General features: G+C 46.0%; 1 protein-coding gene across 1 annotated transcript in view; it reads left to right on the top strand.

The window, feature by feature from the left end:
• aopep (aminopeptidase O (putative)) overlaps nt 1-20,000 on the top strand; it is a 122,049-nt gene that overhangs the window by 55,144 nt on the left and 46,905 nt on the right. Inside the window, exons 13-14 of the mRNA XM_079517127.1 lie at nt 3,446-3,508; nt 5,445-5,531. Coding sequence (XP_079373253.1) covers nt 3,446-3,508; nt 5,445-5,531 — 150 coding nt within the window. The remainder of the gene's footprint in view (nt 1-3,445; nt 3,509-5,444; nt 5,532-20,000) is intronic.

Raw genomic sequence — 20,000 nt, 5'->3', positions numbered from 1 at the left:
CTCTTTCTCTCACTCTCTGTGTCTGTATCTCTCCATCCCTCTCTCGCTCACTCCCTGTTTTTCTTTCTTTGTACTTTTGTGTGCGCCGCATGTCCCATGCGATGCGTTTATGTAATGCATGCACAAATAGCAAAGCACCTACTCGTACTAGCCAAACTTATCTGCCTGTGATAAAGCTAACAGCTGAATCTGTGCACATACTGTACTGTACTGTACTGTACTGTACTGTACTGTACTGTACTGTACTGTACTGTACTGTACTGTACTGTATAGGGCCGGGACTTTAACGCGTTAATTGAGATTAATTAACTACAGAAAAATTAACGCGTTAAAAAAATTAACGCATTTAATCGCACCTTTTTTTTCACGGCGGAACGTTTCTCACTGGGCGCATTTCTAGTACTGAATAGGCTCATTAGGCTGCTGCATGCCTTGCACAGCTTGCAGGGGGAGGAGCAGCCCCCCCCCCCCTCACTCTACACTACAGCTCCGTCAGACAACAACACCACCCAAACGAGAAACGAATCGAATGAAGAAGCCGCTTATATCGCTTTTGCTCCGTGGATGGGGCAAATTTAAAAGATTTAAAAGCTATCGGATGGACGCGTGGATAGCAGCATGGTTGTGTGCAATGTCAGAGGGAAAGGAATCGGATCCATAAGCCATATGACCAATGTTAGCTTCCATGCTTCATGCTAGCTCTGGTCCATAGCCAGAGCTATGGATCAGAGCTAGCTTCCATGCTAGCTGCTTCAGCTTAGCATGTCTCGCAGAGTAGAGGCTTGCACGCAAGCTCGCGGAGATTTCACCACAGCACGAAGCTGTCAAGCTGTCCTCGATGCGAAACATACTGAAGCAGCAAGTGTGAAAGTCCGTGGTCAGACAATGGTCTGCCCCAACCCCATGTGAAATGCATTCCCCAGCTAGTTCATTCCACCGTTTTTTATTTTATTCCTTTGTCTAAGTGTTTCCCCCCTAATAATGCCCCACCATGCAAAGCACATTTGAGTATTCATAGCCACTTTATATAGGCACTTGCTGCACTTGTTTATCTGTTGAAAAAAAAGTTGTATTGCTTAAAGGGGAATACCACTCATTTTCAACATTTTTCTATGGAGTTGTGTGGAAAACTGGAAATAATAAAAAGTCACCTCATTTTTTGTTGCCTAGAACTGGAGGTCTGACAAAAAACAGTAACAATATGAAGTACAGCTTTGTGATGTCACTAAGATGTACTTGTTACTGTCACTGATTTTTTTTCAGACCTCCAGTTCTAGGCAACACAGAATGGGGTGACCTTTTTATTATTTATTATTATTAACAGCTCTAAGGTATATTAATGACAGTAAAATGTTGAAAATGAGTGGTATCCTGTAGTCACTATTCATTGATTCACTAGTATACCAAAATCCATTTGAAAAAATAGCTTTCTCACTGTTCTCGGGTCAAATAATGATATGCGATTAAAATGCGATTAATCGAGATTAATTAACTACAAAGCCTCTGATTAATTAGATTAAAAATTTTAATCGAGTCCCAGCTCTAGTACTGTACTGTACTGTGCGTGTGTGTGTGTGTGTGTGTGTGTGTGTGTGTGTGTGTGTGTGTGTGTGTGTGTGTGTGTGTTAGAGTTTGAATATGCTGTTAATGTAACTAAGATAGTGTAAAAGAAGTTAAATGAATACCGAGGTTATTTACTGTGTACACCTTTTGGATACGATATGACAGGACCTCCCGTGAGTGTGAGAGCGGTGTTGCATTACAAACTAGAAAAAGTGCCCTTCTGGGCACAGGTCTCCACCAGGAGGATAGGACTGTGTGAGATGTTTGGCAAAATGTTTAGGATTAATATAAACATGTTTTTTAAGCATTTTGTTCCAAAAATGTGTTTTGCAAAAATCAACCTGTTGGTGGCGCTATAACAGGCCAATGTGAAAAGGGTGGGATATATTCCTCAGCCTAGTAAGAAAATGTGTGAAAGATTTCACGTAAATTGCATGCTGCGTTCATGATTTGAGGCTTTTGTTCAAAACGGGCAATCTTGCAAACTGTGAAAGCCAATTATAGCCAATTAGGATGGAATATGAAATATCGGACAGATCCGACTTGAGCACATGACCATAGAGATACTGTGTAACGATTTGTGAGATTTTTGGACAGAATCTGGAGGAGTAATATCAAAAAATGTGTTTTACAAAAGTCAGCCTCCTGGTGGCGCTATAAAAGGCAGATGCGGAAAATGCAGGTCAAAGGTTTGTCCTTGGCCTCTAGGGAGTGTGCATGCAACGTATCACGCAGATCGGTGCAGTTTTAGGTAAACAATGTGAAAAGCTGCCTCATGGTGGCGCTATAACAGGCCGTTCTGGAAAATGTGGGGCAGAGGTTCATCGTTGGCATCCAGGGAGTGTGTGTGCAAAGTTTGGCATTGATCGGGCCAACGGTGCCGGAGATTAGCTGATAACGGACGGACAGAAGGACGGACGGAAGGACACACACACACACGGACGGAGTGCAAAACATACTCTCTCCCCATGCCTTCGGCCTGGTGGAGACAACAATGTGTTTCCACACACTCACTCACACTCCTGCCTGTCTCCTGTCTATCTCCCTCTCCCCATCCCTCTCTCCCCCCTCCTCCTCCTCCTTTTCTTCATCTTACCATCCCTCCTTCCCCCCTCACCTCATCTCTTTATTCCCATCTATCTCTCACTCTCTCCATGTCCCCATCTCAACCTCTCTCTCCCTTTCTGTTCCTCTCTCTCTCTCTCTCTCTCTCTCCCCCTCTTTCTCCCTTTCTTTCTATTTCATTCTCTTATTCTCTTGTCATCACTTTGATGTGTGATTCACACTGGAGCGGTGGCTCCACTGAAAGCTTTAATAAGGTTAAGTGCTGTGTGTGTTTGGAGATGTGTGTGTGTGCGTGCACGTGCGTGCAGAGGGGTATACATAGGGTGGCGGTGAATAGGCAGGGGATTGTGTGTGTGTGTGTGTGTGCGTGCGTGTGCTTGTGTGCACGTGTGTGCGTGTGTATATAGGGAGTGGATTGTTAGCCACTGTCCTGTGTGTCACTGTGCTTGCCAATTAATGACGGGATTTTCATTTGTTTATTTCTTCACTCCCTACACCCCCTGTTCTCTCTTGTCCTCCTCTCGCTCTCTCTCTCTCTCTCTTTCTCTCCTTCCTTTCGCTCTCTCTCTCTTTCTTTCTCTCCTTCCTCTCTCTCTCTCCCGCACTCTCTTATCCTCCAGAGTCAAGTCGTGAGTTTCCGTCAGAGGAACAAGTGATCGTGCTCCCTCCCTCTCCTCTCCTCTCCTCCTCCTTCTCCTCCCTTCCTCTCTTCTCTCCCTCCCCTTCCCGTGCTCTCTGTCTGTCTCTCCCTCTCTCAGTCTCTCTCTCTCTCCCTCCCTCAGGCTCACTAGATTCTCTCTTTTCTCTTTTCCTTCAGTGGCTGTGTGAAAGGAGTGCCGTGTGGTCACAAGCGCGGCTGGTGGACGAAGTCAAAGCAGAGGTAAGCTCTCTCTCTCCCTCTCTTTCTCTCTCTCTCTCTCTCTCTCTCTCTCTCTCTCTCTCTCTCTCTCTCTTCTCTCTCTGTCTCTCTCTGTGTGTATCTGGGTCTGTGTCTGTCTTCTCTTCTCTCCTGCGACTGGGAAGCACCAGGACAACAGGGGCATTTGTCAGACCTTTTCAACTGCTTGGGTACCCGTTGTGTTGTGTTTCTTCCCTTTTCAGTGTCAGTCTCCTCTCTCTCTCTTTCTCTCTCTCTCTCTCTCTCTCTCTGTTAATCTCTACCACCTGCATGTCTCTTTACCTCCTGTGTGTGTGTGTGTGTGTGTGTGTGTGTGTGTGTGTGTGTGTGTGTGTGTGTGTGTGTGTGTGTGTGTGTGTGTGTGTGTGTGTGTGTGTGTGTGTGTGTGTGTGTGTGTGTGTGTGTGTGTGTGTGTGTGTGTGTGTGTGTGTCTCTCTCTCTCTGGGTGAAGTGCGGTGCACAGAGACGCTGGTGTTCCATCTGTTGCGTGACACGTCGCTCCAGACCTCCTCAGTTCCTTGACAGTTCTCATGTTGTTGTTGTTGTCATAATTAATACTTTGCTTAATGAGCTCTATCCGTCCTCCTCCTCCGGGTCAAGCCTTCACACGACGGCCAAATCTGGAGCATTCATTTAAACCCTTAGAGTGTTCAAAATGGACTAGTGAGGGCATTCAAGAGTTAAATGTGCCGTGTAGTTATGGCTTCCCTAATGTCTGTCAGTAAGTGAATATGATGCAAACGTGAGTGCAATATTGGCGGAATGCATTTTGAACATGCACAGTAAAATTCTCAGTGTTAATTCTGTCAATTTGTAACTCTGTACAAATGTGTACAATTATAACCAAAATTGGACTCGTAGAGTTAAATGTAGCACTTTTTACTGTATACTGGTAGTTTTATTGGGGCTGGTTTGAGGCAGTCTGAGCGTAGGTTTTCCTCGGCCAGGTGTGATGTGATTGAAGCAGACTGCAGAAGGTGGATGGAGGTTCAGCATGGTAGTGACTGGTAGTTTAATGGAGATCTATGGTGGAGGAGCCACCGTGCTGCAGGCGCCGTCTCACCAGGCTACTTACACTATAACTCTTTGTCTCTCCATAACATTGTGCGTGCCTGCCTGCCTGCCTGCGTGCGTGCGTGCGTGCGTGCGTGCGTGCGTGCGTGCGTGCGTGCGTGCGTGCGTGCGTGCCTGTGTGTGCATGCGTACATGCGTGCGTGTGTGTGTGCGTGCGTGCGCGTGTGTGTGTGCGTGCGTGCGTGCGTGCGTGCGTGCGTGCAAATGGTGCTCACCGCTTTTCCCATAGAAGCCACAGCGACTTATACCTTCAGCGTTGACACCCTGTCAGGGCTTGCGTGCGAGTGAGTCATTGACTGTGTGTGGTTTTGTGTGTGTGTGTGTGTGTTTCTGTGTATGTGTGTCTTTCCACTTTAGCAATGGAAAGTGTGCCTAAAGTCTGTTTATAGTTACTTGATGATATTAGATGTGACTCTCTCTCTCTCTCTCTCTCTCTCTCTCTCTCTCTCTCTCTCTTTCACCCTCTCTTTCACCCTCTCTTTCTCTCTCGCTCTCTCTCTCTCTCTCTCTCTCTCTCTCTCTCTCTCTCTCTCTCTCTCTCTCTCTCTCTCTCTCTCTCTCTTTCACCCTCTCTCTCTCTCTCTCTCTCTCTCTCTCTCTCTCTCTCTCTCTCTCTCTCTCTCTCTCTCTCTCTCTCTCACTCTCTCTGTCTCTTTCCGCCTGGGTCACTCTGTTCTGTTTACTTACTTAAAATCCCTTTCACTCCCTTCTTTCTCCATTCTCCTTCTACCTTCTATCCGTTCTTTTCTTTCCTGCCTTTCTTCCTTCCTTCCGTCCGTCCGTCCCTCCTTCCCTCCTTCCCTCCCTCCCTCCCTCTCTCCTTGTCTATCTCTCTCTCCTGCAGGTTATAAAATGGATTCAGCTCAGTCGGAGCATGCAGGGAAAGGGCAGAAAGCGGAAGAAAGCCGAGCCCAAGGTGAACTACAAAGAGGTAGGAGGCTCTTTGGCTTGAATGACCACCGCTCTAAATAGATCCGCTGTCTCCTCCCTCTCTCCCGCACCTCGCTGTGTGGGTCTCTTTTTTTCTTTTTCTCTGCAACACGTCAATCTCCGTCCATTCTTTGTCTCTTCATCTGTTGCCCTATCTGGGATCTGATGATGGCGCTCTTTGAAAATGTGGGAAAACCTATAGCTGTGTTTGTGTGAAATGTTTGTGAGATCCGTCTTGTTTGTTCATTGTAGATTTGAAGATGTCTGGATGTTCAATCATCGCTACACAGTAAAATACTGTTTTTACACTCAGAGACTCAGAGTTGTGTGTGTGTCTGTATGTGTGTGCGTGTGTGTGCGTGGGCGTGCATGTGCGCGCGTAAGTGTGCCTTGCACGCATGTATTCATACATGCCTGTGTGTGTTTTAAGCACAAGCGCCATGGTCCGTGTGTGAGCATGTGGGATTGCGTCTGTGTTTATGCCTGTATGTCCGTCAAGTTTGGTCAAGACCAGGGGTCAATTTCAGGGGTCACAGGATGTCTAAGGAGTGTGTTTTGTTAAGTGTGTGTGTGCATGTGTGCACGCATGTGTGAGTGAGTGGGTGCAAGGGATTACCTATCCCTAGAGAGCCCTAATTAACGCCCACATGCAAGCGTGCACGCCGGCGTGCACACACGCACACTCAGACAGCGTGCATCATTAATGAACACACACTGATCCATAAGCCACGCAGAGGGCCAGAAGTCATTAGCAGCAACAGAGCAGCATCTTTCATGTATCAGTCTCAATATGCTCAGACCCTGCAGAGTCTGCAGCCGACGCCAAGGTTTCTCATCCCTTTTATACTGTATACACGTTATTATATAGGAATAAGTGGCAGCACTATGCAATGGCCTTCCCTTCATGTGCCTTTGAGAGCTCCAGAATATCATTTGGAGATGCTATCGAAAGCAGTTGACTCAGTCCAAGCCAAACCAATATCGTCTTCAACAACGTGCAAATTAAAAAAAAAAAATACTTTTGGCTTTAAAAAGAGAGAGACAGAAAACGTATTCAACATGAAAGGCATAGCTATAAGACCTACAGTTTTTTTTCCTATACGGTACTGTATATAACCCTTGTTCACTGAATATGGGAGCACTCTTTTCTGCTTTCTATTATCCCAACGGCTATGGTTTAAGTTAGAGAGCACCGTGGGATCTGAATGAAATGCCTGCAGCGGCTGGAGCCAGTGCACAACCTTCAACCACCTGACACTGTCCTGGCATGTTTATGATGTCTGAGGAACGGATCACACGCACATACTACACACACACACACACACACACACACACACACACACACACACGCACGCGTAGTGCCGCGCACAGAATGCACACACTTCCAAGGGGCAGCGAAATGGCCTCTTCCTGTGGAAGGGTGGGTAGGGGGGTGCTGAAATCAGCCTTGTGAAAGAATAGCCAATTACTGTCCGCTTGGCCACGCACAATAGAGTGAAAGAAGGAGGGAGGGACGGATGGACGGACGTGCAGAAGGACGGACGGATGGATTGCGGGAGGGAGGGAGTGGGGGGGTTTGGGGCTTGCAGAGAGTGGTTCAGCGTTTGAAGTTACGCCATAAAAGCCATCCTGAAAGGAAACACGAGGTGACCCCCCTCCACCTTCTCCCCAGCACTGCCTCTACCCCTACAGCCCCCTCCCCTCCCTTCTCTTTGTTTCTGGGTATAGAAAGTGCCCCTGGATGGGCCAGGTGTATTTTATATTACTCCTCCATATACTTCAAACGCACCCCCCCCCCCTCCCTCCCTTTCTCATCTCCCTCACTACCATCTCACTCCTCCCTCCATCAGCGTCTATAAATCACGGATCTGAAAAATGGCGCGAGGAAAAAGGGGTTTGGGGTGGGCGGGTGTTGAAAGACAAGAGATAGTAAAGAACGTTTGGCAGAGTGTAAGATCAACAAGAAAGGAGATGGAGGGAAATGGGATATTAACCACTTAAGCCCTAATAATCATTTGACTTTCCCCCTGGAATAGAGACACCAGGGTTCACATGGTTACATTTATACAGCATAAAAAATGGCCCAAAGTTGGAGACGTTTGTGTTTCCACTTGATGCCACACCTGGCCATTTTGTTTAATGTATCGTGGATTCAAAAATCACACCCGTGTGAAGTGAGGGGCGCTCTTATCATCGCACATCATCATGACATAAAATAGACACTATGCCTATTTGCTCAGACACTGTGACGTAAAATTCAACTTAAGAGATTTCACTACACAGAATGAATTCAATGATATTTATTGTGGAAAGGGAATACATTGAGTATGAATGGATTGAATGAATGAATGGATGAACATGATAGTCATACATATATAACAGTTGAATCAGCTGAATTAAGCTGCTGAATGGGGCGCGGGCCCCACCGGAGGATCTGGTCGGGTCTGATGAAGGCAGGGGCTCCGGAGCCCGCACTGCCTGCTGCTGGGCGGTGTGTGGGGGGGCTTGGGGGTTGGCCAATGCTCCCCCCTGAATATGGATGCTGGGGTTCAAGTGGTTTAAGAGAGGAAAGGTATAGAGAAAGCAGTTAGTGCTAGAAGAAGATGATGATTTTAAATTCATGCCAGGCAATGAACATACAGTACACGGTAAAACCCTCCAGTTCTAATTACTGGCATGTACAAATCTAACCCGTTTGACCCGCATAAGAGTCGTTTGGATTTTATTGTGTAGGCCTACGGCAGTGGTTCTGTCTTTTTCAAAGGAAAATATAGCCAATCACGACGTGTAGTAATGCGACGCAAATATCAAATTATTTTGATTGTAGGATTAACTCATTTTGATGGGGACTCCCTGGAACCCCCTCAAGGAGCCCTGAGGCGTCCCCGGACCCTACTTTGAGAACAGTGGTGCACAGTAATGTAGAGCAGCGACCTGAGGAGGGGGAGGAGAGAAAAAGAGTCTAGTTTGGAGGAGAGGAAACGTGAGCGGACAGGAGAGGCCGAGGACAGAGGATGGAAGTGAAGGAGGGAAGAGGGAAGCGAAGAGAGACCATAGCATTGTTATTGTGGGCCAGAGTAGTGTTTAAGACTAATGGCATCATGGGTCATTAGGGGATCTGCACGCACGCACGCACGCACGCACGCACGCACACACGCACGCACGCACACACACACACACACACACACACACACACACACACACACACACACACACACAAAATATGTACAAACGCATGCTTGTACACACGTGCGAGCACACACACACACACACACACACACACACACACACACACACACACACACACACACACACACACACACACACACACAACCATACATACACACTGGAAAGAACCAGACAACCCCCCACAGAGCGGCCTGAGATCAGGGTCACTTTAATAGAGCCAGACTTTATTACCTCCTTCCCCTCTTTTATATGTGTGTGTGTGTGTGTGTGTGTGTGTGTGTGTGTGTGTGTGTGTGTGTGTGTGTGTGTGTGTGTGTGTGTGTGTGTGTGTGTGTGTGTGTGTGTGTGTGTGTGTGTGTGTGTGTGTGTGTGTGTGAGCGTTTCCACACATGTCTGCAGGAAAGAGAGAGTGATTGAAAGTGCAAACACCTTTAGCAAGTATGTTAGGCGTGTTCTGTATATCACCGTGCTTCTGCAGCACTGTACGTGTGTGTGTGTGTATATATCTGCGTGCGTGCGTGTTGGCACGCGCATGTGTAACGTGCACGACATGGTGCATGTGTCCAGTGAGTGTGGAGGGGTTCTGCCGAGGACCATTAGTCACGGTCTCGCGGTAATGGGCCTCATTTTGCTCTCATTTTCATCTGCGGTCTCCGTAATGAGAGGGCCTGTCTGCCCCTGCCGATCAGGACAGGAAACCCTGTAGGGGAAGAAGGGCTGTGGCTGCCGGTTAACCCTGGCCAACATCTCTGGTGCTCCTCAGTGTGGCTGCCGGTTAACCCTGGCCAACATCTCTGGTGCTCCTCAGCTGGAAACAGGAAACCCATCGTCGCCGTCGAGCAGAAAGCTTGCATCTTCATGTTTCAACTTTTAATGTGTTTTGTTTTTGTTTTGTTTTAAATTAAAACCTACTTTGTTCTGGGCAAACGTAGCAAAGACAGCCGATCTACAAGCTCACAATCTTGCTATTTTTGAAAAATCCTGAAAGTGAAAGTGTTTTGTCTGTGTGTTTTTCTCATGAAAATCTTTAGTGTTTTGGCAATTATTGTACAGTTTGAGAGCCACTGCGATTTAATGGGGGAAGAACGCACTGTCACTTCATTCACACCTACGTGGCGATCAGCGGTCTTGTGGCCAGCTGTGCCGGTTACCGTGACAACGTGTTGTGTACCATCTCCTTTATGCACGCACGCACACACGCACGCACACACTTAACTAAAAAGCGTTGCTGTATCAGGTTGTTGAAGAGAGACTTCAGCTGATAAAGTAACTACATGTGAAAGGACCGCAACGAGCCGCTGGCTTTATAATAATAATAATAATAATAATAATAATAATAATAATAAAACTTTATTTGTATAGCACCTTTCATGACATGAAATGCAGCTCAAAGTGCTTTACAGAGCAATGGAGGAAAAAAAAGAAAGAAAAGCAAGGCATACACATTAAAAAAAACAAGAGCAGTAATGCAATACAATACAGTGAGGACATGAATAACAAAAAAATTTAAAGATCAATTAAAAGCAAGAGGCGTTGTTTGATGCAATATATTGTGTGCACTTCATCTGCCTCAAAAGCTGAGCATAGTTAATTTATCTCCGTGCATGCCTGAATGCACCAAAATGGCACTGCTATAAATGACTGTGACATGGGATGTTTAAAATAATTTAATGTATTTACAGTATATGTGGACTGAATATGATGTAATTCAGAGTCGGACAACTCTGTTATGCATTGGCAAAGCAGCAGTGTCGTGTTGCGGGACTGTGGGGAGGGGGGGGGGGGAGTTCTGTACGAGCAAAAAGAGGGACATGGACGCGGCCAGGATTCCATTCATAAATGTATGATTGCGCATCCTGGCGCTTCATTCAGTATTTCAGGAATTAAATAGCTTTGCATATGTTAACTATAACGATAACGATATGGCCATCCACATTGATGAATGTCTATTCTAGTCTATTCTTCTATTCTGTAGCCTACTATTCTATACCTGCATATTATTATGTGCATTTAATCCACAGTTCTGCTTCCAGTGATCCAGCTGTGTGACACGTCATATAAGTGATCGCTGTAAGCACAACTTCATTATTTTTAAATGGTGTCGATAAAATCCCCGTCCTAAAATGTTGACGTGCTGTCTTACAAGTATAGTAATGTGTGTGTGTGTGTGGTAGGTAACTGGAGACCTCCTGGGGGGCCAGACAGTAGGGAGGACATGATCAAAGGGCTGTGCAGTCAGTTGGGTGGGGTGGGCAGGTGGCGGACATTATTCTGCTCCACTAGGTTGGGATAAGCAGAGGGAAGGCAGACTGGGCGGGCTGGGACACAAACCTTGGAAATAGTTTCAATCTGTGTTGTTTAAGGGGGGGGGGCTTCCCACCAACATAGCCGTGCAGTAGGGGGGGGGGGGGGTGCTCAAGCGAGACACAACAGCCTCAGACAGAGGGAATTTAATCCCGCACTCTGCTTTTTGGCATGGTGTAAGCGCAGACCGCATTGTGCGCGTGCTCCAGCGCGAGTGAGATGCATACTGCTGCTCGTAATGGGAAAACTTGAGCAGCAAATTACCAGACAGCCTCATCTGCACGCTGTCTCTGTTTGTTTAGCGCTCGACTGATATCCATGAAATAAAGCACGTCCGGACTGGTAATGGCATTTTTACGGCTTGTTTGTATTCTGTTTGTAGACTTGGGTGAGACATCACGCACAAGAAATTACACTTCATATGCCACATATTTGGTTCTTCCCATCTTATACCCCACCCAACACATGCACCCCCTACCCCCACTCCCAAGCTACGTAGGAGATCGACAGAACTTCACACATCTGGTTTTCCCTCATATCTGTTTTTCTCTATCTCTAGTTTGCTGTCTCCTGGTTCTTGCTCTCTCTCTCTCTCTCTCTCTCTCTCTCTCTCTCTCTCTCTCTCTCTCTCTCTCTCTGTGTCTCAGTGTGTGATTTATTGGCAGCAGATCAGGGATGTGTGAGCATTTAGGGATACGTTTAGGGAAACGACTGTTTCCGGCCAGACTTCATCACATCAGGGCAGGAAATGGTCAGAAGAGGAGTGTGTGTGTGTGTGGGGGGGGGTGCGCGCGTGTGCACGCTCGTGTGTGTGTGCGTGTGTGAGTGCACTAACTTCACTGTATACTCCCCTGTCTCTCCAGCATCAGGTAGACCGGAGGCCTACTAAAGGATGATCTGGGTCAGCTACTGGGCTCCATGGCCCCTCATTTTGAAACACTGATTAACACTATCTATAAATGCACCAAGTCTCTGTGTACGTACGTATGTACGTATGTCTGTAATCCACGTAACTCGAGAACAGTTCGCCTCACCGACTTCAAATTCGACACACGTGTTCCACACCCCCACAGGGAGTGCAGTGTCCGGTGTTGAGTCCGTCGGATAGCCGGTTGTCCAGAACCAGCACAAAAGTCTGCCCGGACTCTGGACCTGATCAGCCCTATATCTCCATATATGGAGTTCTGACATCACAATGCTGGTTCTGACATCTGCATAGACTCCATATTTGGGCATGCCTGACAAAGATCTTTCTCCATACATGCATGGGCATAACTGGCCTAATTTTGGGCAATCTATCAAAACATTTCAGATCTACAGTGTGTTGCGAATGTGATATGTCACATGGTAACTTGGTACGCTTGTTAATCAGCTACTTTAGCTATTTATCGAATGATGAAGTAAATAGTCTCTGTTCAGGATTTTGCTGTGTAGCTCTGATCGGTGGTGCTGATATAAAGAAGAATATTTGCACATTGCCATTTTGTGTCAGTGTGTTTGTTCTTCGAGACAATTGGCAACATCAACAATCAGCTATGTGATTTATTTGAGTATAGTACAGGCCTGACTGAATTCAGTGTGTTCTCAGAGTGGGGTCCGGTCCGTGGGGGGTCCCCAGCAAAGTTAATTAATATAGCATCCAAATGAGTTCAACCACTTTAACCCTATACATCGGCTATTTGAAAATAGCCAAATAGTTAATTTTGGGGGACCTTGACATGAAAAAGTTTGAGAAGCAGTGAGTTAGTGTCCTGGTTGTTTTGGACAGCTGACTGGCTGAAGCGCAAACGTTATCCCCAAACGATCCCCCACCTCCCACGTCCCCCATCAATGCTGCATAGAGAGACAGAGAGAGAGAGACGCTTGCAGCTACTCTACTCCTTACAACAGTGTTTCACCGGATTTTGCTGTTAAATAAATAAATAAATAATTAGCGCGTGACTGCGCACGTCTGTAGGAACCGATAGTTAGAACCAAAGTTGAATTATTGTAATGGGTACCCGGTACCCATGCATGTTGGGTTCCGTACCTGCTTGGTCCCGAGGTCCGGGACCAACCCCTAGTGCTAACCTGCTTGGGGAGCCGTCCACGTGCTCCACAGCGCCACTTCCATCCTGAGAACCTGAGCTTTTACCATCACATTTCATTTTCCACCATTTTTCTCTTTTTTTCCCTTGCACTTTCTTGTCTCAAGAGCTGATTTAAAATGCAGAGGGAGCTTAGCTGTCACTCGCCACAGGATGAACCAACACCAACCAATCATCTTTTTGGCTTTTGAATATGAAGTGAATGAACATCAGTCAATTTTAGATTGCCGCACGGTCTTTGTGGCATACACAGATTGGTTTGTGGAAAAAAACGAAGGAGTTTAGAAACCTTCGAAGGCATCGAGTGATTCTTTCTTTTTATTTTTCATTCCTGGAACTGATTTCCCACCATGCAATATTGCCAGGATTTGCAGGAACTAATTCCCCTATCACTGGCAGAAAGTCTACTTTGTCGCTGTCGGCAAGAGACCATGCTCTCCATATCCATATTTCATATTACATTTTTATAATTCCCCCCCCCCCCCCCCCCCCCCCCCCACACAAATTAATGCTTTATTTTATTTGTCATATGACCACATTGCACAAAAATTGCAAAAAAATTGCCACGTTGGAAGTGTTTAAAGGGATAGTTCACCCAAAAACAGTGGAACCACAGGGAACCACAGCTGGTCATCATCAAATGTATTGGCTTAGGAACACAAAAAAGAAAAGAAAAAAAATGGATTGTATTTTTTTTTTACCTTTATTTAACCAGTAAAAACCACATTGAGACTGAAGTCTCTTTTACAATATACTTAGGATAGGAAAACAAGTCATTTTGGGGGTGAACTATCCCTTTAAGTCTATAAATAATATGAATACCGGTACTATTAATGTTTATTATTTAACCAATGAAAAGTAGCCAGACCAATCATTTCCAGTCACGATAATATTTTAAAATATGCTGTGTTCTATTTGTGGTAAGCAGCAAGCTATATAGGCTTAGATTATTTTGATTTACATTGGGACAAATTTCCGCGACTGCAAAGATAAAAACGGAAGCGGGGAGGAGACGGAACATCTGCTTTACTCCCCGATCGTTTTCAGAGCTTCCGTCTCGCATGATGGAAGCATTTTAAAATTGTGGAAGTCAGGGCGCCGATGGCCTAGTAGTTATACCACGCTCTAATGCAGCCTGACAGCAAGTTACGGGTTAGATTCCCGAGCCCGACGACCTTTGCTCTGCGTCACTCCCCGTCTCTCTCCCTGTTTCCTGTCACTCTTAACTATACTTTACAAATACATGCACAAAATCCCCCCCAAAAGATATATTTTCACCAAAGAGATTTGGAGTACAGGAGGGGGTGTAGGGGCAGCCCTGGGGGACCCCGGTCCACTCAGTATTAGTTTACTAAGTATATCGGGTTCAAGTGGTTAAGTGGGCATAACTTTCTGAACAAACATCAGCCCTGTGCGTATATATCCACATACATGTAGCGGTATGATTGGCGGGGTCATCGCAGGTGTCATGTAGAGAGGTTCTAGTGTGTGCAGTTACAAGCATGTCCGGCTCTTAAGATCCCCGGCCGCGTCACGTGTCCATTCCACGTACGCACCGTGCGCTCATCCCCACCGTGACCGATCAGACCTGAGGGAATAGGGGGTGGGGCTGGGTGGGGCGGGGCGGGGGGGACAGCAGGGAAGAGTCATGTGCTTTCTATTAACCACACGCACACGATCGCCATTCATGGATGGAAAGACACACATACACACACGTGCACATGCACATGTAACCACAAGAGACTGGATTACTGCATTCCTTAGAGCACAGCAGAATGAAAGATTCCCTGTAAGCTTCAACTCATGTGAGAGGGAGAGAGAGGGGGGGGGGGGGGGGAGATGGGAGATTGAGAATGATGGACAGACAGACAGATGGAAGCTGTAATACAGTATGTGCTGGGAATAGTGCAGTCCTGGAGGAAACAGTAGCTCAATGATCGGTGTGATAAAAGTGTCATTTTAAGGTCTTTTGCACACATAGTCCGATGCAATTTTGTTACGTGTCAATCGAGAGGTCATAGAGCAGTGTCTGTGTGCAAGGGAGAGGTCATAGAGCAGTGTCTATGTGCAAGGGAGAGGTCATAGAGCAGTGTCTATGTGCAAGGGAGAGGTCATAGAGCAGTGTCTATGTGCAAGGGAGAGGTCATAGAGCAGTGTCTATGTGCAAGGGAGAGGTCATAGAGCAGTGTCTATGTGCAAGGGAGAGGTCATAGAGCAGTGTCTGTGTGCAAGGGAGAGGTCATAGAGCAGTGTCTATGTGCAAGGGAGAGGTCATAGAGCAGTGTCTATGTGCAAGGGAGAGGTCATAGAGCAGTGTCTATGTGCAAGGGAGAGGTCATAGAGCAGTGTCTATGTGCAAGGGAGAGGTCATAGAGCAGTGTCTATGTGCAAGGGAGAGGTCATAGAGCAGTGTCTATGTGCAAGGGCTCTTTATTCACTTCACATCTTGACCCCACCTTAGTAAGCATCTGTTGGCGTAGCATTACAGTACATGTCTTGGTACAGTTGGGTGCCACCGATATTGTCCCTTATCATTTGACCCATTTAGGCCTGACCTCAACATTTTAAAAAATCCTTCTAAATCCTCCAGTTTTCTGAAATAAATATTTTCACGATTTTTCAATAATAGCAGACCTACAAGCTCGTAGCACGCCACTCGGTGGCGCGCTATGAGCTTGTAGATCTGATATTTTTCAATAGCTAAATTATAACAATGTTTAAAACACCAAAAGGGGTTCCCGCCCAAAATAGGTTAACTGTCCTTTTGCGCAGATCACGCAAACCTCAGCAAAAAGAAAAGGACAATATCGATGGCCTCCAACTGTACATGGTCAGAAGCTGTTCCCTTTCAGGAAATACATGAAATTACAACATTTACTAAAAATAATGTGTTCCAATGGCTCCAGTGTAGTCACAAGCTCCTGTTAATACTTTTCATTGGTTCAATATTTATAAAACCCACAAACAAGACGCAACCACTTTCCCTCAAAACATTTTCAGAAATGCATTTTGAGCTTGAAGATTTATTATTTATTTTCGCTACTTTTCCACGACACTTGTATGACAAATTTATGTAAAAGTTGAAATATGGAGATACAAGGTTTCTGCCCAATATGTTGCATGTCTGCAAGTGCACAGTATATCTGCATTTGGGACTTCTACTGTATGTCCTGTGACAAACAGAGTAGTAAGCCGTTATTCAGTCAAATCACGACGCGCACACACACACACACACACACACACACACACACACACACACACACACACACACACACACACACACACACACACACACACACAGAGAGAGTACAGCTACAGCTGTATAGGCCCATGCTTTATTGGTCTGGGTAATTGGTAGTGCTCCTTCCACTTTATCAGACTCCCGAGTCTAGCCTGTAAAACTCATGGCGTAATATGATGGGATATGGCTGCATATACAGACATAAAGTGAAACCCATGCCGTGTGTGTGTGTGTGTGTGTGTGTGTGTGTGTGTGTGTGTGTGTGTGTGTGTGTGTGTGTGTGTGTGTGTGTGTGTGTGTGTGTGTGTGTGTGTGTGTGTGTGTGTGTGTGTGTGTGTGTGTGTGTGTGTGTGTGTGTGTGTACACATTGTATGTGTGCATGCTGTGAATGCATGTTTCTTGCTCTTCTACTGCAAACCGACTCCAGCATGGAGTTGGGGTTTACCACTTAAACCATATTTCCGTCGTTGTCGTGTCGGGTGGAAACCTTGTATCTACAACTATTTGTGTTTTTTCGTAAATGAATGCCCTACTTTATCATAGCAACGCGGCACGGACCCGCGCGCTGTGCGCTTGTAGATCTGCTATTTTCAATAGTTTGGGTCCCAGGCAAACGACAAATTTCTCTTTTGTGTCTCGAGTCTCGACCTGAAACGTCTAGAGAACTCACGAGTTTGTAGATCTGTTTTTTTCTGCCGAATGTTTGCTCCTCATGAATTGGGACACTTACGACGCTGCATGATACCTACTGAGTGCACACGATGCCTTTTTAATGTGAGAACACGGCCATTATTCAGAAAAGCAAGCTGTTTTATGACACCATGATCAATTTAGTAAGCTGGAGTCACTGCTGACATCTTCAGAAGGTGAAAATAGAGCTGAACAAGTAAACAAAGTGACGGCAAGAAAATGCATGTTGTTTGATCAAGAATTGAGAAATGTGCGCGGAAAGATGGGGATGGGGATGGAGAGATGGAAGATGCCTCCCTAAGTGTTGTGTTAATGAGAGAGAGAGAGAGAGAGAGAGTGAGAGAGTGAGAGAGGAAACGAGTGCCAGGATGTATTTGTCTCATTTATCACACTGCAGCAGATCTGCTGAAGCCCCACAGCCTCTCTTGTCCCATCCAGGGGCTCCCTGCTGTGTGTGTGTGTGTGTGTGTGTGTGTGTGTGTGTGTGTGTGTGTGTGTGTGTGTGTGTGTGTGTGTGTGTGTGTGTGTGTGTGTGTGTGTGTGTGTGTGTGTGTGTGTGTGTGTGTGTGTGTGTGTGTGTGTGTGTGTGTGTGTGTGTGTGTGTGTGTGTGTGTGTGAGATTGTGTTTGTATATATGTTTTAGATATACACAGAACAACCTATTGCTTATGGAAAACGTACAAGTCTTTATGACTCTCAGTGGAACACGCGCGCATGCACTTGTACGTGCGCACGCACGCACACACATACATACACAGAACGCACATGCAAACCAAATCCCAGAGGCATTTGAGTGTCATTAAATTGCAGCTGTGTTTGTGTTTTCAGCACACATGGAAAAGCCATCAGGAATAGACGTAGAAGTGCTCCATGCAGCCTGCTGTAAATGACCGCCACAATACAGACAAAAACACACAGACGTAGTTTGTGCTGGAGCCAATTCAAATACCAATTTACACATATCGTCCATGTCGGGGTGGAAACCTTGTATGGATCTAATGTAGTTATTATTTAGTCACAAGCTCTTGTCCATCAAATATCTAATATAGCAGATCCACAAGCTCACAGCACGTGAGCAACACAATGTAGGCCTTTAATCAAATATCACACTTGTGTGAAGTGAGGGGAGCCCACTGCATGTATTTCGGCCACATGACGTCTCACGTCGTCATGGCTCGGCGGTGGATCAGGGGTAGAGTGGCCAGATGGTAACCGCAAGGTTGCCAGTTAGAACCCGGGCTCCCCCAGAGTTAGTGTCGAAGTGTCCTTGAGCAAGACTCTGAACCCCTAATTGCTCCTGATGTGCTGGTTGGTGCCTTGCATGGTTTCCGCCGCCATCGGTGTATGAATGTGTGTGTGAATGGGTGAATGTAATGCACCATCTATGTAAAGCGCCTTGGATAAAGGCGCTATATAAATGCACCATTTACCATTTTAGTGTCCTAAACAAACGTCCATAGACTTGGCTGGCAAACGATTTACGTCATATAGTGCTCTAAACAAACATTAGAAATCCCATAGACATGGCTGCCATATGACGTAATCTTCAAAAGCCATGCATTAGACGGTTAGCATATTCAGCCATGCTGAATATGTTGGTTAGCATTCAGCCATGCTGAATATGTTGGTTAGCAATCAGCCATGCTGAATATGTTGGTTAGCATTCAGCCATGCTGAATATGTTGGTTAGCATATTCAGCCATGCTGAATATGTTGGTTAGCATTCAGCCATGCTGAATATGTTGGTTAGCATTCAGCCATGCTGAATATGCTTCTGGGCTGGAAAATGGAACTTTATAGTGTGATTGGGGGGTTGAATCAATAAGTTAACACATAAATCCTTAAAACGGGCCCGATTTAGACATCAGATATTTCACAGGTACCGTACGTAATTGTGTGTGTGTGTGTGTGTGTGTGTGTGTGTGTGTGTGTGTGTGTGTGTGTGTGTGTGTGTGTGTGTGTGTGTGTGTGTGTGTGTGTGTGTGTGTGTGTGTGTGTGTGTGTGTGTGTGTGTGTGTGTGTGTGTGTGTGTACAACGTATGGTAGTGGTACAGTAAGTGCTAAAACATCTGTCTTTGCTTGTAATGATTGAGGGGCCGATGGGGCCCTCAGACAGCCCTGACGCAATTAGCCTGTTGGAAACACACGCGCACTGTAATGAGAGCTTTATGCTACCAGGCCGGTGGACGCCAAAGATTATAGGAACGCCTACACATGAATCCAATAACCTAGCATCTACAGCAGGAGATCAGAGCGAGAGAGAGAGTGTGTGTGTGCGTGCGTGTGTGTGTGCGTGTGCATGTGCATGCGCGTGTGCATGCGCACGGGCGTGTGCGTGGATGGACTTGCATCCGAAAAATGGCATCATTTATCATTTTAACCAAGATATTTTTTTTCCTGAAGAGAAGAACAAATCGATATTTGAGCCAGCGCTGTATTGAAGTGGCTTGTTGCCAAGTATAAACACACTCACAAGCGTATGTACACACAGTGTCGTGTCCTCCTGGATTGATCCATGATGCCACACACAGAGATAAAAGATGTCAGTTTCAAACAATCCACTGTGGTCTACTTTCAGGAAAACAGGCAGACATGCTGGGACCAGACATTACGAAATTAGAAGACCATTTTGAATATTTTTTCTTTCTGTCTTTCTTTTCAAAACCATGAATCCTTCTTTTTCTAGATTTGTTTTTGGCTTTTTGCCTTTATTGATAGTTATTAGTGAAGACAGGAAAGTGGGGGAGAGAGAAGGGGAGAGACACGTGGCAAAGGTCGTCATGAACAGGACTCGAACACGTGACACGCTGTCGGGCCAGAGCCTATATGTGGCATGCGCCAGGACCACTAGGCCAGCGGGGGCCCGCCCCAAACCATGAATCCTTCTAACGGAACTGAGTCCTGCAAACAACTGTGCTTAATACAGTTTAGTGTAGAACCAGAGGTTAGTTACTTGCAG

The sequence above is a fragment of the Electrona antarctica genome (genome assembly GCF_951216825.1).
Source record: "Electrona antarctica genome assembly, chromosome: 12".
NCBI lineage: Eukaryota > Metazoa > Chordata > Actinopteri > Myctophiformes > Myctophidae > Electrona > Electrona antarctica.
This window is presented reverse-complemented; position numbering and strand designations above follow the sequence as displayed.